The 25,675-nt window shown below is 56.7% G+C and overlaps 6 protein-coding genes across 6 annotated transcripts; 2 read left to right on the top strand and 4 right to left on the bottom strand.

Annotated features, from left to right (window-relative positions):
* Positions 1-2,210: 2,210 nt before the first annotated feature.
* Positions 2,211-4,935, bottom strand: LOC34618384. Its single transcript, XM_026335494.1, has 12 exons — positions 4,887-4,935; positions 4,646-4,776; positions 4,334-4,470; positions 3,993-4,062; positions 3,783-3,854; positions 3,489-3,552; positions 3,302-3,376; positions 3,000-3,068; positions 2,793-2,854; positions 2,613-2,673; positions 2,458-2,516; positions 2,211-2,273 (listed from the first exon to the last, which is right to left on the bottom strand). Exons 1-12 carry the CDS (start codon positions 4,933-4,935, stop codon positions 2,211-2,213), a joined length of 912 nt encoding a protein of 303 aa, XP_026191279.1.
* A 4,792-nt stretch (positions 4,936-9,727) lies between these two features.
* On the bottom strand, positions 9,728-10,355 carry LOC113146860 (antifreeze protein Maxi-like; the record flags this gene model as incomplete). The annotated part of the gene is made up of 2 exons (XM_026335461.1): positions 9,728-10,225; positions 10,302-10,355. Coding segments are annotated over 2 exons (552 nt in total), but the record flags the coding sequence as incomplete, so codon positions are not given.
* Positions 10,356-10,520: 165 nt separating this feature from the next.
* Positions 10,521-13,032, top strand: LOC113146861. Its single transcript, XM_026335463.1, has 7 exons — positions 10,521-10,551; positions 10,665-10,873; positions 11,036-11,134; positions 11,186-11,521; positions 11,709-12,067; positions 12,175-12,584; positions 12,722-13,032. Exons 1-7 carry the CDS (start codon positions 10,521-10,523, stop codon positions 13,030-13,032), a joined length of 1,755 nt encoding a protein of 584 aa, XP_026191248.1.
* A 382-nt stretch (positions 13,033-13,414) lies between these two features.
* On the bottom strand, positions 13,415-14,362 carry LOC34620770 (delta(3,5)-Delta(2,4)-dienoyl-CoA isomerase, mitochondrial). The gene has a single exon (XM_022734006.1). The coding sequence runs from the start codon at positions 14,360-14,362 to the stop codon at positions 13,415-13,417; it is 948 nt and encodes a 315-aa protein (XP_022588931.1).
* Positions 14,363-15,538: 1,176 nt separating this feature from the next.
* LOC34620771 (proline-rich protein 36) lies at positions 15,539-20,169 on the bottom strand. Its single transcript, XM_026335464.1, is given in 8 exon segments — positions 15,539-16,821; positions 16,972-17,677; positions 18,141-18,173; positions 18,402-18,457; positions 18,586-18,683; positions 18,994-19,034; positions 19,678-19,770; positions 19,954-20,169. Coding segments are annotated over 8 exon segments (2,526 nt in total).
* A 1,353-nt stretch (positions 20,170-21,522) lies between these two features.
* On the top strand, positions 21,523-24,434 carry LOC34620772. Its single transcript, XM_026335465.1, has 4 exons — positions 21,523-22,413; positions 23,126-23,314; positions 23,680-23,772; positions 24,198-24,434. Exons 1-4 carry the CDS (start codon positions 21,523-21,525, stop codon positions 24,432-24,434), a joined length of 1,410 nt encoding a protein of 469 aa, XP_026191250.1.
* Positions 24,435-25,675: the final 1,241 nt, after the last annotated feature.

A 25,675-nucleotide genomic window follows, 5' to 3' on the forward strand; every position in this document is an offset into this window, starting at 1 on the left:
GCGACATGAAACGGCAGCGGTCTGTAGGTGAGGGTGCAGACGCGTGTCAAGGGGAAGGCGCAATTTCGCCCCAGCACTGTGGGCTCATGCATTTGCAGTGTATGACATCTTTAACGAGTCGACGGTGGTTTGGGGCTTTGTCCGAGACGTTTGCAGCTGCCGGCGCTTGACTGCGGGGGAGTGAGTCGGGAACTTTGTTGAACGCGTGCCAAGAAGCATGCTCATCGTGTGCAAAAGACAGGGCATATAGAGGAGCCGCCTGTGACGAGACAGCGCAGCCTCTCAGGGAGAGTCTGAGCACATATATACGCGCAGTGAAAGTTCCCTAAAGTCGCTTGCTAGGCTGCTGGTTATGCATACTTGGAGCATGCGCTCGCGTGCCCTGCAGGAACCCCTCTCAGAAGGCGGGGGATCCGCAGTGCGTTCGCCTGTTTCTGTTTAGTGGCTGGGGTGTCGTGTGCGTGCAGTGGTCGCATCATGCACGTGAGAATCTGCAGTCTGCGTCTGGTCTCATTCTCGCATGCGTGAGGCGGCTGTGCATCTGCCTCAGCTTCAGTTTGGTGGCTGCGACGGAGCCGTCAGCGCCTGCAAGAGATCACATTCGAGCCACCCTCAAAAAATGTCGGTCTATCCTCAAGGACCCTCGCATATTTGCCTGCCAGCCTGGTGCGTTTGCAACATCCGAGTCTGCGCAGCATGCGTGTCTTGCTGCCGAATTTCCAGCAACAGACGGCGGAAAATGCACATGTGCTCGCAAAAATGAAAACTGACAAAAAACGCCTCACCCTCCTTGCGTGGGAGCGCGTCTGTTGTTAGGTTTGTGAAATAGACGCAGTCCCACTGGGGGAGTTGGGAGTTCTCGGGGTGCTGTGCAGGTCAGGATTTTCCGCGAAACTTTCCATCGTTTGTTTCCCACATTCTCGTACAGCTACTCCAGATGTACTGCCACATCTACAGGCAGCACTTTGATTGGTTGCTAGAGGTAGGCCCGAAGCCTAGGTGCCCTCCCTAAGCAGCAGCGCTGCTAAGCAGCAGCGCTCTCCACCTGCCGTGCAGCCAGCGTAATGTGTGAACTGCGCCGAAGCGACAGCAGCCTCAAAAGCGTTTGTTGCCGCTTGACGCAGACAGACACAGTAGCCCACGTGAACTGCTGCTTTAAGCATGCTCTCTTCTTCGGAGCGGAGTTTCGACTTGTCAAGCTGGAAGACGTTGCGCCAATCCGGGCAAGCAGCACGCACAGTACACAGGGCCTCCGTGGGGTTTTGTTGAGGCTCTACGGCTCCAGCAACTTGGGTTTTGTAGAAAGACGCCTTGAAATGCCTTCTAGAGAAAAAGGGTGCAGGGAGCTCTCGATCCGCCAGGCATCCCTCTTTCGCCCATCCCTTCAACATGCATCCTTGGGAAACTGGGAAATGGGGGCCTTAATACCTTCCTCGCATCGGCGTCGTGGTTGCAGAGGAAATTTAGAGATGATGCGCGCAGTGCCCGAACGCTATGTAATGCATGCAGAGGAGAGATTTTCAAAGAGGCAGTGACCTCCACAGCTAGCTGCTTCATGGCAATACGGTGCGAAGGGATTTGCTTGTTTGCTAATTAGGGCTTAGCCTTCCACTTCCTAGAACAAGCTCAGCGCGAGATCGCCGAGGCCGAAGCAGCAGAAGACACCCAGAAGCAACAACCGCAGCAGCAGCACCTGCTACACAAATTGCTGCCGCAGATGCCGCCTCAGCAGCAGCAGAAGCCGCTGCTGCAGACTCAGCAAAAACAGGGCCCTGGACTGCGCACAACACAGCATGCTGCAGGGCAGCACCCACAACCCGAGATGCAATAAAATGAAGCTTTGTGCAAAATGCTGCCTCAGGAACCTTCTGGAGTCCAAGGAAGGTCTTGAGCGAGAAAGGGGCAATAGGCCTGCTCCTCACTTGTGTATATATGTATATATACATATATATACATATATGTACATATATATATACATATATATATATACGTATATATATTCGTATATATATATACGTATATGCCGCATTTTCACAAAGGCCCTCTGTAGTAATGCCCAACTACTATGCAGGGGCAGAAGGAAGCACGGGGTGGGGGAGTCGGGGGAGGAGGATGCCAACAGCTGCTGCTTCACACAACACGGGATATATACAAGGAGGTGTCTCAGGCCTTTGCCACCTTCCCCCCTACAAAGCCGTGCAAGCAACCTTTCACTCGATAGGACCCTTTGCCGCTGCTGTTGGAACTACAAACAACACGCGAAAACTCTCGAGCTGAGGCCGACGCACAAACACACAGACATAACACATAAACACACTGCCACATCCACAGCCGGAGGTTCCGGCATCATACATCCTGCGTGCTCCGCTCGAGGCTCTGATTGCTCTATTCTGTCCAGAAAATAGCCCTATAGAGTTCAAGCGTAGTGAAGTCCACGTTCATAAGCCCCGCACTCACCCCTTCATTCTGCAGCACAACTGACAGCCATCCGTGAACCGTCTCATCCTCTGGCACAACTGAAGCAAAGCCAGCAATGCCCCACACCAAACCCTAATTTCTGAGCCCAACGTTTGGGGGTAGTATGGGGGTCGAAAGGAATTACTTAGACGCACGTAGAGCCACGAGACCCTCTGGCTCCTTCCCCTGGTTGCTGTTGCTGCAGTCCACCAACGCCTGAAAAAGGAGGCATACGAATTACCCCTCAAACCGTAAACTTGCACCCCTTGTTGCGCTCTGACGACAAACCCGAGGCATTTGCCAGAGAACCCCCCTCTTGAGCCTTTCGTGCACACCTTTAGGCCAGCGATGAGGTGCTTCGTCAAGACAGACCGAACAAAGGAGATATCCTCCAGAGCTGGCAATCCGCAAACACACGCAGTCTGGCAACGACTCTACTCCACGAACAATAGATAAGGCGGCGGGAACTTCGAAGAACAGCAGACAGCTTCTTTTAAATGCACGATTTCGTGGATACAGCGTAAGAACTGCGTGCTGCGAACCTTCTTGCCCTTCCGGCACCAGCCGGCTGCAGCGAGTGTACATGGCCTTGGCAGTGACCAAGTCGGAGGCTGAGACGGCGCACAAGCCGCAGGCCTGAAGGCTACGTCTTTTCCCCATAAGAATTATGAGCTGCAGCCTCCCCGAAGACAAAAAATGCTGCCTTATAAAAGAGGCCAGCCGCCCCCCTAGACCCCCGCTTCCCCCTGCCTGCCTGCCCCCTGAAGAGCGATATTTTAGAGCTTTAGAGAAGCTGCCACGCGTTGAAGCTGAAGGGTAGTTAGTAGGAAGGCGCAAGCAGGACCTGCCGAGATCGATAGGTCGAGGGCGCTGGGATCCTGTTGATTTGTCATCCCTTCTAAAGTCAACTCGTCGCTTCCTGCAGCACATCGAGTCTCGAACCCCCCTCCTGAGTTGGCTGCAACAAGGCGCTCTTAGTCTGAGGCATCAAGGGCCAGAGGGTGGCGTCCAGAGTCAAAGTGTGCAAATACCAAGTTTTCGGAGGCGTTCGAGCATCGCGAGGAGAGTCTTCACTTTGGGCAGCTCCACATTTGACTGAGCAGGGAAAAGCCCACACCCTGAACCCTTTGCACATCCACAGTTTGAATCGCCTTTCGGAGCACCTCCATCATGTGCACTTGAAGAAAGCACCGAAAAAAGCACTATTTTTGAGACACTCAGCTTTGCACGGCCAAAGCGAAAGCGCTTGGCGCGAGAGGTGTCTGAAGGCAGAGGAAGGAAATGCCAAAGGGTCAGAGTTCAAGTAAACTTTTGTTGTCGCTCGCCTTGCAGAGAGGAATATCGGGAGTTTGAGCTTCGTCCACAGCTGCGCCCTGGAGAGGCACCACTGGGCAGTCCTGCAGCACAGGGAGAAGAAGAAGCCTTTGAATTTTCAGCATCCTGTTGCATGCATGCAGCGATTCGCACGCCAACGCATAGAGTCTCCCCGTCTTTTTCTTCTGTCCCTCCCCCCTTCCCTGGCGCGTGAATCTTACTTGTGTGATCCACACATTTGCCAGTTGCAAGTCAGTGAACTCGAAGACTAAGGCCCCTTGACCATTCCGTCTGAATAAGCGCACACAGATGTGTCTTCTCACTACTCGAGTCTCTAGGAATTAGCAGCTAAAGACTGCCGACGTCGCGCCTCAGGGGTAAAGCACTTTCTTGGCTAGCCCCCTTCCCTCCTCCCTTCTCCCCCCTTCCCTCCTCCCTTCTCCCCCCTTCCCTCCTCCCTTCTCCTCCCCCCTTCCCCCTCCCTCCGCAGGCTGCTGATTTTTTCTCTCTGGCCTGCCTGCACCCCAAGCTAGAAGGTCTCTGCGGTCCAAGCCTTACGCACTTTGCCAGCTTAACAGAAATGCGACGACATGTCTGTGCCAACTTGAGGGTTGCATGCAGCTGCTTGGGGTCGATCTGGAGGGCCACTGCACCACTGCGCTTGCTTTCCAGGATCCAGCCCAGGCTAAAGACATCTGCCTGCAAAAAAGGAACGTGAACAACAACCGCATCCCTGGATCGGGAGAAGCTAGCCGATTCAGGAAGCAGTCAGACTAGGCAGTTTGCCGAGAGACTCCAAAGGGAAACGCCTTAGTCGGAGGCTGCGGGGGGCAGCTGTCGTCAAACACGGGGTCTCTGGATGTGGTGTTTCGACCATATTAAGTTCGGCGTAAAGCTCGCAGAGCGGTTGCCTCGTGTTGAGAAACAGCTTTCTTGGCGTCAGCTTCAGGCAACAACTCCCAGGGGGGCCTCCCTTGGTCAGCCTTTGGAGGGCTGCAGTTATTCCTAACACACACGGAGCAAGCACCCACAGCGGATGTGCCTCTAGACACAGACACCCCTTTACCTACCCTCGCATCCTCGCAGGCCCCTCAGAGTTGACAGAAACCTCGTACCTATCAGATGAGGCACTGCCTCGAGGCGGAGAGATGCGCTAAACTTCATTCTGGAACGAGGCTCAGAGGGGAGGAGACCTCAGTAGGGCAGCGGGGGAGGGAGGGAGGAAGGCACGGCCCCTCGAAGGGGCCCCTCAAGGGGCCCCCGCGAACGGAGTACGCGAAGCAAGGAGTGCTTCGCCGCTGTAAATGGAGCCGCGATACCAAACGAGGAAGGACCGTGTCACTACCCAAAACGTAACTCCTGCGATCTCGAATTTCAGTAGACTGCAACGCAATGTTCATGAGCTTCCACGTGCAGAAATTAAATGCATTTTCTTGGTCTGGCAGCAGGGAAACGCGCCGTTATCCCCTGGAATGAGAAGTGTACGGCCTTCCCTCCTCTGTCTTCCAGCTGGTATCACTCAGACAGCTTCCCCGTTGGCTGGGGCCCCCCCTTTGGCCATGGGCTCCACACAAGTCTCTCTCGCCTTCTCCTGTCCTTTTAGTTGGCTAAAATAAGGCTTTTTGAGCCAAATAAATCTGCATGCAGGTCATAAATACCCCAAACTCCACGGAATTCCGTTATTTCTTCCTGGCGCGCTCCCACCGACCACACCACCTTGGGGCCCCCCCTGTCCTCTCCTTCTTCTCCACGGGAAAGGAGGGAGGGAAGAAGAACGAAGGGGCCAAAGGAGGCTCCTCTCTGATCCCTTTGTGGAGGCTTCAACTGGCAAGGAGAGAAGCTCCTTCCTCCGCATGCCCTCGCAGACCTTCCCTCCCTGCTCGCATGAATGACGGACGTTTCCAGTGGATGGCGCAGATCTGAAAGCGCAGCAGAGCGTTCTGCCGCATGCCCTGCCAAGACGCGAAGCGCTTTTCTGGATCGCAGCTTCGCGTAGTGTCTCCACGGAGCCGCGATGGCAGCAGAGACCTCCCAGGCGCTCCATGCGCCGTCCCCCCTCCCTGCAGCTTTCAGCAGCATGCAGGAGCAGTCCAACGCTTCCTCCCTCCACCCCACTGAAAGGAAGGCCACGCGCAACTGCCGCAACGAGAGTGTCAATGCACTTATTGGGAGGCTCGTTCAAAGCCGGATCGCTTGTTTAGGCGTTCAGAACGCCCCTGCACCCGCAGTACAGAGGGCGCGCAGTGCTGCCTGGGGGGGCCTCCTGCATGGCTCTGCGCACTGTAGATGCGGCACAAGTTGCAGCACAAGCTGCAAAGGCGACGGTGAAGCCCAAGAGACCCTGAGCCTTCTGCTGCAGCAGCAGCAGCAGTTGCTGCTGCAGCGCCGAACCCAAGAGGCCTCCTTCTTGCACCTCGCAGCTGCTGCGATTTGTGGCGGAGCGGACAGCGTCTATGGCTCCTCGGGGGGCCCCGCTGAAGGCTCGAAGGCGCCTCTTCCTCTTCCTCCTCCTCCTCTGCACAACCTCCATGACGCTCTGCTGCTGCTACTGCTGCTTGCCGGTGCAGCTGACAAAGAAGACGCGCTAACAAGCGGAAGAAGAGTTGTAGCGGCGAGAGCGGCTCGAAGCTCAGAGGCACCAGAACGGGAAACCCTGCGGCAGCGTCTGCTGCAGCTTATTCAGCAGCAGGAGCTTTATCGAGCCTCTCCTGAGCCTTTGAGGTCCCTGTTTAGCAGCGAGGGCTCAAAGGCCTTAAGGCTTTCTTCTCGGCTGCGCCTGAGGCAATGCCAGCGCGGGGCCCCTGCGTGCAGTGCGCGGCTTCCCTTTGGGGGGTTCACAGGGGGGGGCCCCTCTGGCGGAGGCCTCTCTTCCTGCAGCTCCTTCTTCAGCGCCTCCCTGCCTGCCATCGAAGTCGAGGAGGCAGCGACTCCTGCGGCAAACAACCAACTCTTTGGAGCGTGGCTTCCTCGCACGTCTGAATTCTCTAGAGAGGGTGTGAGGGCACAAGGGCCCTCCCATACACCGGCAGAGGCCTCGCAGCCTCCTCCGTCCCTCACTTCTGCTGCTTCTGCTTCTGCTGCTGCCACTTGCAACGACTGCCCGAGTCTCAAGAGCAGCAACAGCGGCAGCAGCAACGACAGCAGCAGTAGCACTTGGCTCTGCAGGGGTCCACCGGGTGCGCTCATTGGGGCCCCCCCGACGGGCCCCTTTGGCGTAAAGACGGAAGCCGTGCTGCGAGGAGTAGGGGAGTCTTTGTGCGCGTCTTTCCGAGCCACCACCCTGTGCAGCAGAGAAGCCACAGCCGGAGGGGCAGACGAAATCGGGGGGCCCCGTCTAACATGCAAGGAACCCTTCCAGACCGCCTCTGAACACCCCTGGAGGGGCCCCCCCTTGGGCCCGCCCCCGGGAGATCGGCTGCGCAAAGATCCTGCGCCGGCCGCTGCCAAAGAGGCTCCAGAAGAGGGGCCTCGGCAGCTGCAGCGTTTTGCAGCGCTCGCGCTTAGCGGGAAGGAGGGGGGAGACGACTTTCGGCACGCTTCCTTCGAGGCGCTCTCGCAAGGCCAGAGAACATCAGGGCCCCCAGGGGCCCCCGCAGCGAGGGTTCAAGGAGCTCCTCCTGGCCTCCTAGCTCGCGTGCCGGAGGAGGCTGTGCTGCGTTTCGCTTCAGGGGTTCAAAAGCCTTGCTCCGCGCATCCTACGATGCATGCAGCGGATGCCAGTCCACTGCCTTTCGCAAAGGGGGGCTCCATGCCTGCGGGGCAGTGGCTTGCCGCCTCGCTGCCTTATAGATCCCCTGAAAGGGCCTTTGTCTTGATGCGACGCGCCGCAGCTGCACCCTCTGCAGCAGCAACTGCCGCAGCAGAAGCAGCAAGAAGCCTCGCAGAAGCCGCCGCAGAAGGCACCCTAGCATGCCTCACTGCGAGGTGAAGCGAAAAAAATTCCTCGCTGCCTTCAGTGCCTTCCACGGCAACTCCCGCAGCGCCAGGACGACCAGCACGGGGCCCCACCTCTTTTCGACGGCTCCGCGCTACCCCCTTCGAAAACGCTGCATGCGTCTGGCTGCCTCCCTGCTGTGCTTTCTTTCTGTGCAGACTGGCGATGGCGTCCAGAGGCGCTCGCGCCCAGGAGTCTCGGCGGACAAGGGGGCCCCCTAACGGGGCCCCCAGGCAACGGGAGGGCGACTCCGGGGGGCCGGGAAGAAGGGCCCCCAGCGTGCAGGTTTTGTGGCCTGTTAAAGGGCCCCCAGGTGCACCCCAGGAGGGCCCCCAGACGCCGCTTCCACCGGAATCTAGACTTCCCTTCTGGGTGCACTGCTGCTACCTCGCCCTGCTGGGGGCCCCCTCACCTCTGTTCCGCTTGGTGTCTGCCTGCTCCTGCCGCGCCAGCTCTGACGAGGCGCAGCAGCACGTGCAGCAGCTGCTTTCCCCAGAGGTTCGTGTGGAGCTCCAAGCAGTGACGCTCGCCTCTGCATGCTGCAGAGACAGCAAAAGCGTCTTTGCCTGCAACACGAGCAGCTCATGCCCCGGAAGACTACGACCGTTCTTTGCTGCAGCAGACTTAGCCTGCTGCTATGAGGCCCTCCTCCCTGCAGGTGCCGCAGCCGCGGCAGCAGAGGCTGCTGATGCCGACTGCAGCATTACAGGACCGTGGCGGGAAGCGCTAGCTCAGATCGCCGAGTAAGGCTCACTTGTCTCTGTGTTGTAGACTCCTGCTGCTGCTACTGCTGCTGCTACTGCTGCTGCTGCTGTTGTACGCGGCTTTTCAGCGGTTTCAGCAGTTCTCGCTGCGTGAGCGTGCGTCTCCGCCGCTATCCCCCGTGTTTTTGTACCTCTAAAGTCAAGCAAGGATGTGCTGCATGCTCCAATGCGATTGTATCAGGCTGGGGTCTCTAGTTCGTCGTATAAAGGCCTTCATTGACGAGTTCTTAACGCCTCCCACTGTACTGCTCTCCCGAGTTATCAGCAGCAGCAGCCACAACAGCAGACGCATTGACCACCAGCAACAGCACCAGCTCTTTTACGGCACCACCCTCGCCGCATTTGCCAGGGCAGTAGAAGCGGAGTTGCAGCATTTCGAGTTCTGTCTCTCTGCCGAAGTCATCTCGAGCATGCGCGCGTGGAGCTCTCCTTTGCTTCTGGCCGCGGCAGTCGATCGGTGGCGTCCCTCGCTGCTGCTGCTCACCCGCCTGTGCAAGCTTGATTTTTCTTCTGCCTGCCTCGACAGCAGCAGCAAGGAGGGGTGGCAGTTTCCGCGAGGAACTGCCTTGCTCGCTCGCCTGTTGAGGACCACTGCAGCCCTGCAGCACACCATGCTGCCACCCCCTTCGCAGCAACAGCGGCAACAGCAACTGCCGCATGAATGCGCGCTAGCCGTGCGGCTGTTTGCAGGCTCCGCCCCTCCCTTCCTCCGTTTTTTCACTCGCTGCTGCTACAAGGTAGGCCTTCACACGTGCGTGGGAGCGTCGGTCCTCGTCAGCAGGCGTGCAGCGCCGGCTCTACGCTTGGGAGGCCCTAAAAGCCTCGACTCTTGCCAGGCGTTTCTCGCGATTCGCCGCATCCCCGCTGTCGACATGCCCGACTCAGCAGCAGACGCATGCGTTTTCACGCTCTGTGCATGCGCTGTCGAGGTACTCAGGGCCGTCTCGATGACGTCACTATGGAGTTCTCCGTCCCCGCTGAGGTAGTGACAGGCGAGGGGGGCGGGGGGGAGACATTAGGGCCCAACGCGGATCTGCTCGCCGTGGGGGGCCCCCAGCGGCTGCTGCTCCTCCCGCGGCCGCTGGCCTCTTTGGGGCCCCTCGTTGAGCGCTGCCTCACCCTCCAACTGCTGCTGCAGGGGTGCAACCCGACAACAGCCGCTGCCGCATGCCTCTTCCCTTCGCAAGAAACGCTGCTAGCTGCTGGCCGTCGCGAAAACACAAGCCGTAGCCTCGCCGCGTGGATTCGCAGGAGGCCCTCAAAAACGCCTCGCAAAAACTCTACAGACCTTTTCGGGGCCCCTGGGGCCCTGAGATTCTCCGACTTTTGTGTCCGTGTAGAGACACTCCAGGCGCATGTAGTCGCAGCTCTCAAGCACAAGGGCAGCAGCAGCAGCAGCAGAAGCAGCAGCAGCAGAAGCAGCAGCAGAAGCAGAAGCAGCAGAAGCAGCAGCAGCAGAAGCAGAAGCAGCAGAGGCAGCAGCAGAAGCAGAAGCAGCAGCAGCAGAAGCAGCAGCCATGGCAACGGGCGTGCCAGCGACAGCCTTAACGCGCAGCACGATGGAGAGGAGGTTATTGCGTTCAACTCGCATGGGGGGGAAGGGGGGGAGGGGCCCTCTCTTGAAGTCCTCTCCAGCGGGGATTTTACCGACTGCAGCAGCAGTAGTAACAGCACTGCCCGTCTGCTCTTCGACCCAAGCAGAATGGCAGCCGTCTTGCAGCAGCAGGACCGCCTCTTCTTGCAGGCAATCGGCCGTCTGCAGGAACTTGCTGCTGGCAGGGGGGGCGCTCAGCTCTCCAAGAAACAACAACTGCAGCAGAAACAACAGCTGCAGCAGAAAGAGCAGCAGCAGCAGAAACAACAGCAGCAGCAGAAAGAGCAGCAGCAGCAGAAACAACAGCTGCAGCAGAAACAGCAACAGCAGCAGAAACAACAACTGCAGCAGAAAGAGCAGCAGCAGCAGCAACAACAGCTGCAGCAGAAAGAAGGAGAGAATTTGTTTGCCTGCGCATGCGCTGCAGCCGAGGCTTCCGTGAGGGGGCCCCTACTTCATGGGCAAGAAGGGTTCGAGCGCTCCCCAAAGCAACAGGCGATTCTGCCGCTCGAGCAGCAGCCACCAGCGAAGCGCCTCCCCCGTTATGTGACGCGCGAGAGAGAAACGTCTGCCGAAAATCCCGAGGGGTCTCCCGAAGGAGGACGTTCCGTAAAGCCTCCCGAGGGATACAGCGAGGGGGCCCTCTGTATCAAGTTTGGTTCAAGAGCCCCCGCAGAATGGCTGGGGGCCTCCTTGGGGGCCCTGCTGCAGCGGCCACTGCTCTTGCAAGAGGCTCTAGCAACACGGGCACTGTTGATGCTCGTCTTGGGAGATGGCAGTCTCGAGAGACTTCTGCATCAAATCAAACAGGCAAGCTGACCCTCCTGGTAGCGTTTCTGCTGTTGTATCCGGAGGTGTAAGCTGCTTCTCCTGCTCTTGTTCCTGCTCCTGCTGCTGCTCCAAGGGGCCCACGCGACTTTCATTGGCTGCTCTGCCCCCCCTGTTATGTTGCGTTTGCTGCTGCTGCTGCAGCTGCTGCTGCTCGGAGCCACCCACGCAGTGCAGGAATTTCGCCAGTCTCTCCAGGAGCGCCTGCAGCAGCACGCAGGAGAGGGCTGGCGTACAGCGGCTGTAGCCTCGGCCTCCGACCATGTTTTAGGGGCTGCAGATACTGCACGAGAGGCGCCTGCGGCAGCGAAAGCCAAATCTGGTGGTGACGCCGCTAATGCTGCTTCAGAGAGGGCCCTCTGCAAGGATGTTGAGCGGCTGCTGCACGGGGCCCTTCTGTCCTTTACTGCCGGCAGCAGCGCAACGGGAGAGCCGGAGGAGGAGGAGCAGCAGCAGCAGCTCCTCTACTTTGCATGCAGCCTGCGGCACGAAGCAGCACTTCCCACAGAAGTATTACCCCTCTCAGGAAGTGCTGCAGAGACTGACGCAGCCGCAGCCGCAGCGCAGTTGATGGGCCGCTTGCAGATGCTCCCCAGCGCCTCCCCGCCGCTCCAGTCTTTCCTTCCTCCAGTACGTCTCTTTTCACCCTCATCCCTCGCCAAAGGCTTTGACAAGCTGTACTTTCTGAGCTCTGGAGGGCCCATATCCGCCATGCAGCGTGGCATATGTTTCCTGAGGCTTGCATTGCTCGTGTGATGAGAGTAAAGAAAGGGGCCTAAGCTCGCGAACTAGGGCGCGCGAATTTGCTTGCTCGCAGCTCGTGAGCGAGCGCTATGCTGCAATTCTGCGCTTCGCCCTTCAAATGGACGCTGCTTTACAAGCGCTCTCGGAATGCTGGATGCTGCGGCGTCGGCAGCAGCAACTGCAGCGCTTCGCCGCGAAAGCCGCGCAGCTGCAGCAGCGCATGCAGCACTTCCTGAGGGCCGTTTGGGAATTTGTCTGGACCGAAGCCATTGAATCGGAATGGACGGTCTTCTCGGAGCACGTCACGACAGCAGCCGCAGCAACAGAAAGCACACCGACAGCAGCGGCAGCCGCAGAGCAAGGCAACTACCGTCTGAGCTACTTTGCTCTGGTGGAGGCGCATGCACGCTGTGCAGACAACATCTATACCAGGTGGGACGCACCAAAACCCTTTTAACCGTGACGGCAAATCCGTGAGTTCCCTGCAGAATGCCATATCCCCCATAAAAATATCTCCCTTGCTGTGGCTGCCGCTGCAGGTGCCTCCTTGCACCCCGTCTCGCCCCTTTGCACAAAAAGCTCGTGGCAATCATGCAATGCGCGTGGCGTCTCAAAGCCTTGCTGACGCAGTACTACCAGCACCAACAACTACTGGAGCAGCAGCAGCAGCAGCCGCAGCAGCACATGCATCAAGGGTCCATTGTGCGTGCCTCTTTGTCGCGCTGCCTCTCCCTTGCCGCTGCCTCCTCCCCTCCGCCTCTCGGCGCATCATCATCGTCATCACCTTCATCATCGACAGAAGCAGAAGCAGCAGCAGCCAGAGAACTAGGGTGCCTGGCCTTTGACTTCGAGCGTAACAGCAGCGCCTTTATTAGAGCCCTCTTCGTGTTGCAGCCACTGCAGATCCTATCGCCGTTGCTTCTCCGGCTCACGTTTAATGGGGCCCTTCGCCAGGAGGCCCTCCAGGGGAGACTGGCATCCCCCCACCGCTCCAGGGCCTAGTGGCACTTGGCAGAGAGAGACTTTTTGAGGGCACATCCTCCCCTTGAGGCTTTGGTTTGATCTGCCAACCTCTTTTTTTTCAAGCTGAACAGATTTGGGGTGTATGTGTATGGACCGGCCTCCCTGCGGGGCAAACGCTCCACCCACTCGCCTCACTGCTCAGCACTTCCCCCCCTCTTCTTGGCGAGCACTGCAAGTCTCTTCTGCCTTTTCCTGTGCTGGCAGCAGCAGTGGCTGCTCCAGTCTGCTGTGCGAGAGGCGAGAGAGGCCCCGAATCCCCTTCCCGGGGAGCCGCTAAGCGAAGCAGGCTCGCCTGCAAGGCCAGGCAGAAGGCCGTATATCTGGCTGTGCTCGCAAGGGAACTAAATAGTTGGTTCGCTATAGAGAGGAACTAGACCTCTCGGGAGCTAGCTTGCCAGCACACACGGCTTCGGGGCTGTAGAAGGAAGGCTATTTTATGCAGTAAAAGCGAAAAAGAGCGCTGCACCCGCCGTTACGCACTTCTCAATTCGGCATACGGGACCGAGCGCTTGCTGCTGGTGCTGACTCTTTTCTCTCTCTACATATTTACATAGGGCAGCGGATAGAGACACTGCAATGTCGCTATTGGCGCTGCTATGTGCGCCGCTCTAAAATAGCTTCCACACAGACTGCAGAAGGTTTTAACTCAGGAGCCGCGAGGGCCCGTTAGGTTTGCTAGGTGGTGCCATTAGGATGCAGTATCTCGTTCAGCGGCTGCAGGAGCTACTGCCACTAGATGCTTCGCTCTGTAGGGCTTCACAGCCCTGCAAAAGGAGGCATTTGGGCTCTCTTGCTCCCTCGCTCTTTCTGCTGCATTTGCATGCCAACCGCAAGGGGAATGTCTAGCGTCTGGAGCATTGCTGCGCTTACAGTAAGCTGCTGCTCAAGACTCTCTGACACCGGACGGCCCCTCGCAAAGTTAAGCCCCTGTTTCGTCGCTGCAAGCGCTACTGGGCTCATCTCAGCTAGCGCTAGGCAAAGAGCAACAGCGGCTTTATGCAGGGCCTCTCTATCAGGGTAAAGGGCAGAGACAAAGCCCTCCCGTTCTGCTTCTTGCGCAGAGAAGAAGCGCGCGGAAAAGCACACCTCCCTAACCCAGCTACCACTACGGACGATACGTGGCAACCGCTGCAGGGTTCCAATGTCGGGTGCCATGGCTAGCTGCACTTCCCTAACGCTGAACAGAGCATCTGCAGCGGCTAGCCGCACATCACAGCTGCTCACGAGGTCCACGCCAGCCCCAATGCACGGTCCAGAGATTGCAGCCAACACGGGTTTGTTGATATGTTCCACGCTGGATATGGCCTCTTGCAGGGGCGCCACAACTCTGCGGAGGTGCAAAGCGCGCCTGGCAGGGTCCGCGAGTGTAGCTGCTGGCGAGTTTACTTCTCTGCCGCTCTCCTCCTGCGGTTCGGCCTCCGTTGGCTGGAAGAGGGAAGCTGCATATTGCAGTTCTATGCCGCTACAGAAGGCTGCCCCCTCTCCCGTCAGTAAAACACAGCGGCAGGGCGCCCATGTATCCAAAATGCGCATGCAGAGAGGGAAGTCGCGCCAAAACGAAGCACCTAGGGCATTGAGCTTTCGGGGGCGACTGAGACAAACTTCCACAACAACGCCTTTTTGACCAGGGAGCGAAGCGGCAACGGACACACGTAGCGACTCCAACTCCTGTAAGGACCTTGGAATGTCAGGAATCTCAGACATCTTTGGCGAAAGTGGCAGTCAAGGTTTTATACTGTGCAAAACCGAGATTTGGGAGTTCGGAACGCGATAGACCACTGGTATCGGCGGCGGACCGTGCACGAGGGACGCACTGAATAAATAGGAAGCCACAGTAAACACGTATTTCAATAAATAATTCAGACCTCTGCAAAATCAATCATTGGAAAGCTACGCTTCTCGAGACCCTTGACTGACAGGTATATCCAACATAGAGTACATGAAGGGTCACCTGAAGCAGCTCATGCGTGAAGTTTCTCTGAGGATAAGCACTTCTTCCTTCGTTCTGAGAAGAAAATGTATAAATCAATGCATTTTTCAGTTAAAGCGAATGATACCGAGACGTGTAGGAGGTTCGTCACGATTGGTATCATGAGGGGCCCGTTCGCCGTAAGCCATGGAAGAAAGAGCTGCGCAAATCCCCTCCAAACTCATCTCATATCCCCGCGCGTTCCTTATTTCGTATAAATCGGATTTCGGCAGCCACCGAAAAGCGTGCAATCTTCTTATCATAGTTTATTTCCTTCCCCTTTCGCCGCTCACCAATGGTGACACAGCCCTCATCCGATTACGTAAAGTGACACCCGGAATTGTAACAGCCCCTATGCACGATATCTTTGTGTGAAAAGGAGTGAATAGAGCACAAATGGCCTGACGAGCCTGTGTCATTCCCCTCCTGCCCTGTGTCGTCATACTTTCCCCAGATTCCTCCCTAGTGCCCCGGAGGTTGGAGTGCAGCTAGCTACCGACCTCCACGCTGCTTCAGATACTCAACCAGCTTTGTAGCGATCACCAGCCTTAAGAGACGCCATCAAGGTCTCCCCTTTTGCTCGTTTCTGTTACCGTGTGCTCTGCGTTCCTTCCTGGTGCCACGGCTTTAAAACTCTAATTTAAAGCACTAAATGCGCTGGCGCATGGCTGGTGCCAGCTGGCAGTTGCCCTGCTGCACCAGCCCCGAGTGTGCGAGAGGTTACTCGCAGTGACCACCCAGCGGGAGAGCAAAAGGAGGAACTGGCCTCCAGCCTTTCGCCAGAAAAACATCCAGTGAAAGAAAAAATGGAGTTCGGGGAAACCCCCCTTGTGCCCCCATCCAATGCATAGCGCCTAAGTTGGCGCCGTCCAGGGGCGACCCCTAGGGCTTGTAGACAACCCTTTTGCTGCTTACAGCTCCGAGAGGTCAAGATTAAACGCCATTTCATCCAGCTGCTGATGCACTTTATCTAACAGCTCATTGTCAGTGGTGGCCCCTGGACCGAACGCTTGGGTGTTTCCATTAGAGGCGCCTTGAGCCCCAGGGAATGGGGTGGCTCGACGGGGTCCCCCGAAGGGGGCCTCCTCACTAATGCCCCCGTAGGTGCCCTGTGGCCAGACAGCTGGGGAGCCTTTGCATTCGGAAGCACCTGAATTGCTGCGAGTCCACGCTCTGCCCTCTAAAGTCGGCCTTGGGGAGGCCCCCCGTCGACTGGTTTGCTCCGGCTGGGAGGTCGACCTCTCTGAAGGGGTCCCAAAGGAAAACCGTCGCCCGTCTACAGCAGCGTTGTTGTCGCTGCTCGCGAGATTCTCGACTGGCCCTGGCCACTGCTGGTGACTTTGCTGCTGCTGCTGCACGCTCTGCGTTTCTGAGTCCCCTGGCCAAGTAGGCCCCTCTGCAGACTGACCCTTAGAAAAGGATCTGGAGGGGTGTATAGATGGTGAAAACTCGTTGAAAGGAGAGGCGGGGCAGCTGACTGGAGCAGAAGCAGCCGCGAATGAATAAGAGTCGCGGGCGTTGGTTTCTGCGCTCCTTTGAGTGTCGGTATCTGGCCAAAGGGCGGCATGGACAGGGCTGTGAGTGCCACGGGCAGCAGGGGGGGGGCCCTGGCTGCTGCCTCCAGAAGAGCTACAATTGGATGAATCTGGCGATTTGGGCGGCGAGTGGGGGCCTCTCCCTTCCCGATCCTGCTGGCTGGGTACCAATACCATAGGGAGCTGTACCGGCAGCACCTCTGCCCCTGCGCCTGTTGATGAGGAGCTGGTCTGCTGGGAGGGTTGCCGCAGCCAGTGGTCTTGCTGATCACGCGGTCCGCAATCAGCAAAGGGGTCGTCTTCTACACTGCGAGGCGCTGGGGGCCCCATAAGAGCCAGACGGTTCCCAAAGGGCAGGCCTCCCTGCCAAGGGGTTCCTCCCGCTTGGGGGCCCCCCAGAGGGGGCCCCTGAGGCCGGTTTGGAGTCCCCTGCTGGGGGCTAGCAGCAACGAAATCCCCGAAAGAAAACGTGTGCCAGGGTGCAGCAGCTCCGGAGGCGCTACTCGAGGGCCCTGGCGTTGAGGGTGCAACAGACGCGACACATGGATGCAAATCTGGAAGGACGCCAGGTGGGGGAGCCATCCCGGAGGAACCCCCAGGGGCCCCCTGAGAAGTCGAGCCTGCTGCAGGCCCCGAGGCCCAAGGGGCGGATGGGCCCTCTGGAGGAAGCAAAGGAATGAAGGGAGCAGGAGCAGACAGCCTGGGGGAGAACGAACTGCTGGCCACCGAGATTGCTGCTGGGAGGGCCCCTAGGGAGCTGCTGCTGCTGTTGCTGCTGCTGTTGCTGCTGCTGTTGCTGCTGCTGCTACTGCCATTGGGGGCAGAGGATAGGGGGGTTTTTGCCGGAGAGCGGGAGCCAGAACACGGCGAAGGAGGCCCTGCAGAGCCTTTTCCTCCACACGAGAGGTCGCTGAGAGCAGACCAAGGATCCTGCTGAGGGGGGCCCCCGGAGAAGGCCCCCTGGCTAACTCTATCGGCAGCAGCCACCACAGATCCTGCAGGGGTCGAGAAAGCCGGAGGCGGAGGGAGAAGGGCGAAGGTGGAGGGGCCTCCAGCCCTTGGGGGCAACAGGTCGGGGGCCCCACCAGCGGAGGGGACGGAGGGGCCCCTGGTAGCAGCCGAGGCCTCTCTCTCTGCAGAGGGGGCCTGATCCTCTTGGGTTTCTGTTGGCGATAGGTCCAGGAGGCTGATGGAGGCCCCTCGAGGCCCCTCTGACGAGCCTACGGCCTTCTGAGGCCCCTTCTGACGGCCTTCCAAGGAGCGGCGTGACTCGTCGAGCCTGTCTTCTGAAGGTTCCCCCTTCGCCAGTTCCTTGTCCACGTAGTCAGCTAGTTCTAGGCCCGCTGATAAGGAGGAAAGGTTGCGCTGCATGTCTTGATCCGTTTGGGAGAGAGACTGCAGCCACCCTCCGAGGGACTCCCGGGAGGCCTTCAGGTGTCTGTACGCCGCGAGGCGCCGGGAAAGAGGGGCCCCCGGGGAGGCGAGGATGGCAAGGGACTGCCGTAATTGGCCAACCTAAAAATTCGCCAGCAAAAAGACATAGCGGCAAGAAGCGGAAGCAGAATGAAGCAGAAGGGAGTGAGGGAGGGGAAAGGCGGGGACCATGCACACACACACACAGAGACACACAAGCACACACACACACAGAGACACACACAAACACACACACAGAGAGAGACACAAACACACACAGACACACACACAAAAACACAGAGACACACACAAACACACACACGCATACACATATATATATATATATATATATATATATATGCACACACAGAAGCAAAAAAAGCTTCTAGAGAGGACGCAGCGGACGCGCACGAACCTGCTGCTCGATGGGCTCGACCGAAAGGCCCGAAGAGTTTGCCGAAAAGGAGGAGCCAGAGAAAGAAGAAAAAGAAGAAGGTGATGAAGAAGAAAAAGAAGAAGAAGTTCGGCCTGGTAATGGTGGGGGAGGCGGTGGCGTTGGCGGCACTGCATGTCGCGGAACGCTGAAGGCAGGTGATTCCTAAAAGGTCGACCAAAGTACACATGACAAAGCGTGTTTTTGCATTAAAATGCTCAGTGCAGCGCGACTACTCGTGCCAGACAAGAGCATAGCCCAGGAGCCAAAATGCAGATGGCTTCGGTGGAAAGGCAAACGCAGATTCCCGCAGCGCGCCTTCCGGGAGACTCGCCCCTTCAGCATTATCTCCACACTTAGAAAGACTGTCTTTCTTGGGCCTGCTATATATACCTCTGCATTCTTGACGAGATACCTTTGCGATCGATCAATCTGCGGGAATTCTACCCCTGATGTAGGGATGTGCAGAGACACACACACACACACACCGCAGACGCAGAAGCAAAAGCAGATGCCCTTCCAGCGCAACCCTTCTGCAGAATCTAATCTCTCGCATTTCGAGACACCGTCCACCCACCTTTGCTCCGCAGCTTCCTGTACATTGCAAAGAGGGCGGGGCACCGCTCTTGGTAGAGCACAAAGGAGTCTGCGCCCACATCATACAGCTACCAAAGTGTTTATATATATTTGAATATATCAGTACATAGTGATATATATATATATATATGTATACGGCCTAAACGCTCACGCCTGCGACCACCCTAAACACAAGGCCCGTAAAGAAGCAAGGGCGAGCGCTCGAGCCATCCCCACCGTGCCATAATTGCAGCATGTACAGAACCTTCCGCTTCAATTTCTGTATGCATGCACACAAAGAGCTCCAGTGCCAAGGAACCCTCGCCTCCCCTCCTTTCCCCGCAGCCCTATCCATCCGAATTCCTCAACAGCACGTCAATCGACGTCCTAAGCAGCTTGCATCTCACATGGATTCTAGGATCCGTCGCGACTCCAGGATGAACAAACGGCCTGAATACACAAATCCACCCGAAACGCCGCTGTCAGATCTCTTCTTTTATGCCTTCGTGACATGCCCGAATGCCGACAAATCTAAGGCCACGTACCCGCCTATAATTTTTGTTAGCTTCTCCTTGACATCCTTTGTAAGAGAGCGCCTGAAGGTCGTCTGCACGAATACACACACCTGCAGCAGGCGGCCGAACACGCGTGAGGCTAGAGCAGCGATACATCTTCCCCGAGGTGAAGCTAAAGCAGTGATACATCTTCCCAAGGGGAGAAGCCAGAGCAGCGATACATCTTCCCAAGGGGAGAAGCTAGAGCAGCGATACATCTTCCCCAAGGTAGAGAACGTAGAGCAGCGATACACCTTCCCAAGGGGGAGACGCTAGAGCAGCGGTACATCTTCCCCAAGGTAGAGAACGTAGAGCAGCGATACACCTTCCCAAGGGGGAGACGCTAGAGCAGCGATACATCTTCCCAAGGGGAGAAGCCAGAGCAGCGATACATCTTCCCAAGAGAAAGAAGCTAGAGCAGCGATACATCTTCCCAAGAGGGAGAAGCTAGAGCAGCGATACATCTTCCCAAGGGGGAGACGCTAGAGCAGCGATACATCTTCCCCAAGGTGTAGGCAGCAAGGGTGCCTTTTACTGACGATCTTGAGAACCTTCGCCATCGATCGGAGAAAGTGCTCGTCCATGTGTCGTGCAAAGTCTAGGCCATTGTTTTTCACGCAGATCTCCACCAGCTGAAGCAGCGCTCGCGTAAATATACATATATATATACATATACCCAGACCCTACATACACAGAGAGTTTACCGTATCCCTCTGTACAGCCTTCTTTGCGAAGGGCCTTCGCCGAATCTCCTAAGCCGCAGCAAGACATGCTTCCTCCAAAACACCGTAAATAGAGGCGCAACGCTTCCTTACCTCTAGGGCCCTGTACATGCCTTCTGGGTCGGAGCCTTGTCTCAGCTTTTCTGCAGCTTGGGAAAGCAGATATCTCGTATTGTCACGGCTGGTTGAGCAGGCATCAACGCACTGAAGGGCCAAAGAAACACTAAGATCCAGCGGTCCCCCATGGTAAGTCAGGCACGAGGCCACTGCATCGGCGAAAGGGGGAGAAGCCCCCCTAGGGAAATCCATGACGCCGAAAGTCTGCGTCTTTTCGGTGCTTTAGGCAGGGGGCAGAGAAAGCGTTGAGACAGTATTCCGCACAGGCCAGTCACATGAGCCGGAGCGCATACACCCGAGGCCCCTGCAAGGAAGTGCGAAGCCGACGAACCCTCGCAGGCGTTCCTGGGGGCCCCCTTTGGCGATGCAGGGGCCCCCAGAGCCGTAGCACAGGCAACGGCCTGTAGGAAGAAGACAGAGCCACCAGGCGTCGAGGATAGCGTTCAGACGAGGCACAGAAAAACAGGATCTCCCTTTTGGGGTGCAGCAGAGGAAGGCACTGCGGAACAAGCAGAAGGGAGTAGCAAAGAAATCGAGAATAGAAGTCACACAGACGGATAGCAATGGCACTCGCAGGAGATTATGACACAGAAAATGTACAATAACCCCGAAGCCTCGGATCTGGGGGCAAACTCTTCATCCCACCAACGGCGCACGGGCGCCCACTCGCGCGCTGATGCCGTTCAGGGGCCCTAGTTTCCTCACTATACACACCATACAAAATCTACGCCTCACGTCCTCACAATATAAAAAGAGATCCCCAATATGAAAACCAACCTCATTTTGTTGCCTTGTTGATTAATTCTTTAGTCTATTGGGGCGAAGAAGACTAAAGTTTTGTGGCGCCTCTCGATTGCTGCCGTACGGATGCCCTGTAAGCTCAGGCGATTGACGACGGAATTAGGAGAGACCCTCTTTGGAATATTGTTGGCATTTTAACGTTGTACAAGAAGAAAGCATCAAGGTCTAGCACTTAGAGCTGAAGCTCGACTGAGTACATTTTAGGGCTCCAGACTTCTCCGGCGTATGTACACCTCAACACGGCACGCCGGTCTCAGCACAGGCATCCAAGCACCTGTGCATGTGTCGGTTCTGTTGTTCTTCTCTCGTCTGTCACACCGTTTTTAATTGTCTTATTCTCTTGTCACGGGGAGAGAAGAATCAAAATCATATATTGGAGAGCCTCATACCGCTGGCCTCGGCCAGCTCGCTGCTGTCGGTGCGGTTTCCGCGGGATCATTTTTACTCTTGTTTCCTTCTCATTTTCTGTCATGATTTCTTCCGTCTTCATGTTTTCGATATCACAGAGTTTTAGCGTGTAGGGTCAGGGGTTTAAATTCGATTTGGGTTTTACGATTCCTTGGCTGAGCCAGTCGCGGCGGGCCGTTGTTGCTGCGAGTCGGCGCACTGAAGCCTGTGTAAAGGTGGCCTCTTTCTCTCCTTTTTTGTCCGAGTTCCTATTTGCTTGCTTTGCTGTGCCACATTTGGCGGCATTTTTCCTCTCAGCTGCTTGGCAGACACTAGAAAGGCATCCAGCGCAGCACGATGCGGAGGTTGCTGCAAGGGGTTACCGCCTCCACAGGAGGAGGGTATAAGAGGGAGGAAGTCACCTTCGCAGAGGATGGTTGGGCTCGAGCTTCCAGTAGGAAGGGTCACCCGTACACCTCACCCGCAGCGGGAGAAGAAGGGGTAGGGGCCGAGGAAGGACAGACGTTGTACCCGGAGGGCGACTATGCAGAGCATGACGGGGAGGCCGAGGACCTCGACTACACGCAGTATTACACGGAGGCGGATGGGGAGAAGGCGGCAGAAGGCGAGGGGGAAGACGGAGACTCCGGATATTTGGAAGCGGAGTCTCCCGTGGCGGAACTAGAGGACGAGGAGGCGTATGACTACTCTTATGAGGGTGCTGAGACGCAGGAGGGGGCAGCGGAAGACCAAGAAGGCACGAATGGGCCCTACGAAGAGGCGGAGGCGGATTACGAGGACTACGGCGTGGATATGGAGGAGAAAACAGGGATAGAAGAGGAAGGGGACGAGGCGGAAGCCAGTGTCGAAGAAGAAGCTGCTGCGGAAGGCAGAGGGGAGGAAGAGGCCTCCCAGTCGCTCGAGCCCTTCACCTTATCGCAGATTGCCCAGCGCGTGCATGTTCGCCGCGTGGAGGGCAAGGGGAGGTGTCTGTACACCCGAAACGCCCTGGCCCCGGGAGAAGTCATCTTTGTCGAGCGGCCTGTGTTGGTCGCTGTGCCCTCCCTCAATCCAGAACTGTGGGATCTCCTGAATGAGCTGAATGGAGAGACGGCTTTCGAGCTGCCCCCCATCTGGCATCTCGCGGCACTCTGCTCGCTGACGATGCTCGATGAAGAGGCCTTCAACGTGTGTCTCGACAAGTGGGTGCCCGACGAGGATAGCGAACCCAGCCAAGACGTTTTGCGAGTCTGCGGCTACTTGGAAGGCGACATCGACGCCAGACTGTACGAACGCCTGCTTCTAGTTTGGCGATACAACAGCTTTGGACACCACACGGAGACACAGGGCCTAGTGCTGTACAACAGGATCTCCATGATGGCGCACAGCTGCGAGGCAACCGCATGCTGGCACTATGGAGAGGACGACGCATTCGTTCTGCGCTCGCGAGTGGCCCTCAACCGTGGCGATGAAATCACAATCAGCTACATCGGCGATGAAGAGCTCTTCAAAAGCACAAACATGCGCAGGGAGAAGGTGCAGGGCTGGCTCTTCACGTGCGGCTGCTCGCGTTGCGTCGATCCAGTCGACAAAGCACGAGGCTTCAGATGCCCTACGTGCGGCACCGGCAGCATGTACTTTAAAACAGATGATGAGGTGCGCGCTTGTTTCCTCGCTCCACACGCACCCGTTGCACACTTTCACTGCCTTACATTCCGGATTGCCGGACAGAGGACGAGCACGCATACTACGGATACACCGAAAAGGCGTCCTTCTTATTCTTATTCTTTTGCTTTCAATTCTGCGGCTTCGGTTTCTGCTTCTTCTTCGCGTTCTTCTTGTTCCTCTTCTCCTTATCTCCTTCGTATTCACCTGCCATGCGGCAGCCGGTGATGCTGTGCTTTCTAGGGGACTGGGTAGTGTCTTTGTGTGTTTCTGTGTGTGTCTGTGTGTGGCGCAGGTCACAACTTCCAGCCCTTGCAGTGTGTGCCGAACTGTGCCGGTTGACGCAACTATTGAGCAGTATGTTACTTTTGAAACGGCTTATGCCGATCGGCTGGCAGACACCAACAAGAACGATATGCCCGATGCGGAGATGGTTTACGAACAGGCTTCTCGAGTTTTTACGCGGCATTGGATTCTTTTCCAAGTGAGGAGAAAAACCTTTTCGAGCTCACTTTTAATCTGAGGCTGAAGGACAGGTGTCGAACACACAGAAGGGGGGATTTGTATGCGTAGGGGCGTATATATGGGTGTAGACATAGATGTCCAGATGTGTACTGTGCATCCGTGCGAGAGGGGGAGAGAGAAAAAGAGAACGAGAAGATAAACAAAAAGCAATCGGACGCTTGTGCATGTCTTTAAGCAGGCGTGCATGGAGGAGGAAGAGGGGGGAGAAGTGTGCGGGACGCCCCTATGGGCCGAATAATTGTGCCGCATACGTAGTGTCCAGTGCGTTCTGCTCTCTTCCTCGATGTTTGTGCGAGCGGCTCCCGTTTTGTGGCTGCCTCTCAGCTGGATACTATCTTGTTTGAAGGCTACCGCGCTGCAGGCGACTATGAGTCCGCCTACGTCCACCAGATGCACCGACTGGAATATGTTTCGGCAGTAAGTGGGCGAAGGAGGGGTGGGCCGGGGGTGGAGGGGAGGGTGTGCTTGAGGAGTGCCGATCTGATCGTGCTGCTTGGGAATAGGTAGCTTGTAAGGCTACAAGTACGCGGTGGATGCGCATTCATTTTCTTATTGAAAATGCCGGGATGGCCATGGCCCTGGGCCTCCCCGCGTTGCTTCCTTTCTTGTTTGGCCTTTTTCACCGTTGTTGCTGCTCGCTTGAGCTTTTCTGAGAGTCACCTTTCGGTGGTGCCCCTCTCCGTTCGTTCTTTTTTCGAGGCGGTTCCCGTTATTCCTCGCCAATAGTCCGCAGAGATGCCTCCATGGAGGCTGTCCGTCCACGGCTCTTTATTTAGACTCCTCTAGAGGTTTGTGAAGCGCACCTTCCTCGTGCATGCGATCTTCTGCTTGCCCCCTCTCAGGTGCTTCCCTTGCCCTCGTACTCGCTGGCCTGGCTGTACGAAGAGATGGGAGACGTGCTCTGGTCCAGAGTGCAGGCGAAGGGAAAGCCCTATGCAAATAGCCGTCTGCGAATTGCAGGTCGCCACTTTGAGGATGCTTACAACCTCCTGTACATCCTCTGCGGTCCCGAACATGAATACACGACCGCGGCGGCAACCAAAAGGAACAAGATCGACGAGCTTACAACAGACGTTTAACAGGTTGACGGCTCCAAGTCACCTCCCATCCGTTCGCACTGCCATGCACGCGTGCTGCAGAGCCCGGCCACAGAGCCGCAGACACGGGAAACATGTCGAATCCCAGAAAGCAAACGGCGCGGTTAAAGTTGAGCAGCAGCAGAGAGAGCTGCAGAGAAACACCCTTTTTACCTGTCTAGAGACATTTTAAGGGACATTGCCGCAGCCACGTGACGCTGCGGTCCGCCCTCCAGCTCACCAGGTATTAATTTACATCGTTTTGTATGTGCAAAACAGATATGTTCCTTCTACGGGAACCCGGCCTAAACAGCCTACCTACCATATGCAAGCTAGCTCGAACACCATGCTAATCACAGGCACGTTTGCGCCACACCGCGTGCTCTATGGAATGGCCACTTCGCAGCGCGGATATGTCTCTATGTATACGGTACCTATATGTTTATTCGATATATCTCAGTCAACATATGCACACATCCCTCTTTAAATCGGGTCTGTTGCGGCCCCGGTTTCATTACCTTATGGTGGTGACTGATGGATATAACTGTGGGACATTTGCGGGTGGGATGTAGCAGGCGTTTATCGCAAGTACACCTCCCGGTATGCACTTGACACCTCTAGTGATTCGGGGGAGGACGACACTCCTTGCAGCCGCAGAGCGGCTCTTGTGCCACGCTTCTTTTTTACGAACTCCTCTGCAGTCGAACCGCTAAACGTTTGAATGGTGCAGCTAACTTGCCATTGTTAGCAACACACTGGCAAACGCACAGTGCCGAGTCCCTGCTAGATTTCGTAAAAAATCCTCTGCTAACGTGAACGCCTTAGCTCACAGCTGTTGGTGAGCTGCGAGTACTTGCCGAACGTGTTCGATGCAAAGGCTGCGGCAGCGTCAGAAGAGGACAACAACCTTATGGGCACCGCTGACATCGGGAACGTGCTGCTGGAGGAGGGACGCGATGCAGTGTTTGTAGTAAGCGCATCCGTTCAGCCATAAGCTGTGAACAAAACAGCGCTATCGGCTGCTGCTACTGTTACGTGTGCCTCTATCCTGTCGTCTAATACTTCGTAGGGTTGACCAAGAAGGCGTTTCCTGCCGCTGATGATTTGCTGCGGTGCTTCGCAACTCCTGAGATCTCTGTGGTAGCATCTGATCCACCTTCTGCACGCGGTACTGCTGCTCCTCATTTGAGTGTATAGTGGAAGCGTCGTTAAATTCACGTACAGAAGTTCTAAGGTTATCCTTG

The sequence above is a fragment of the Cyclospora cayetanensis genome, unplaced genomic scaffold (genome assembly GCF_002999335.1).
Source record: "Cyclospora cayetanensis isolate NF1_C8 unplaced genomic scaffold, CcayRef3 CcayRef3_contig_7, whole genome shotgun sequence".
Lineage (NCBI taxonomy): Eukaryota > Apicomplexa > Conoidasida > Eucoccidiorida > Eimeriidae > Cyclospora > Cyclospora cayetanensis.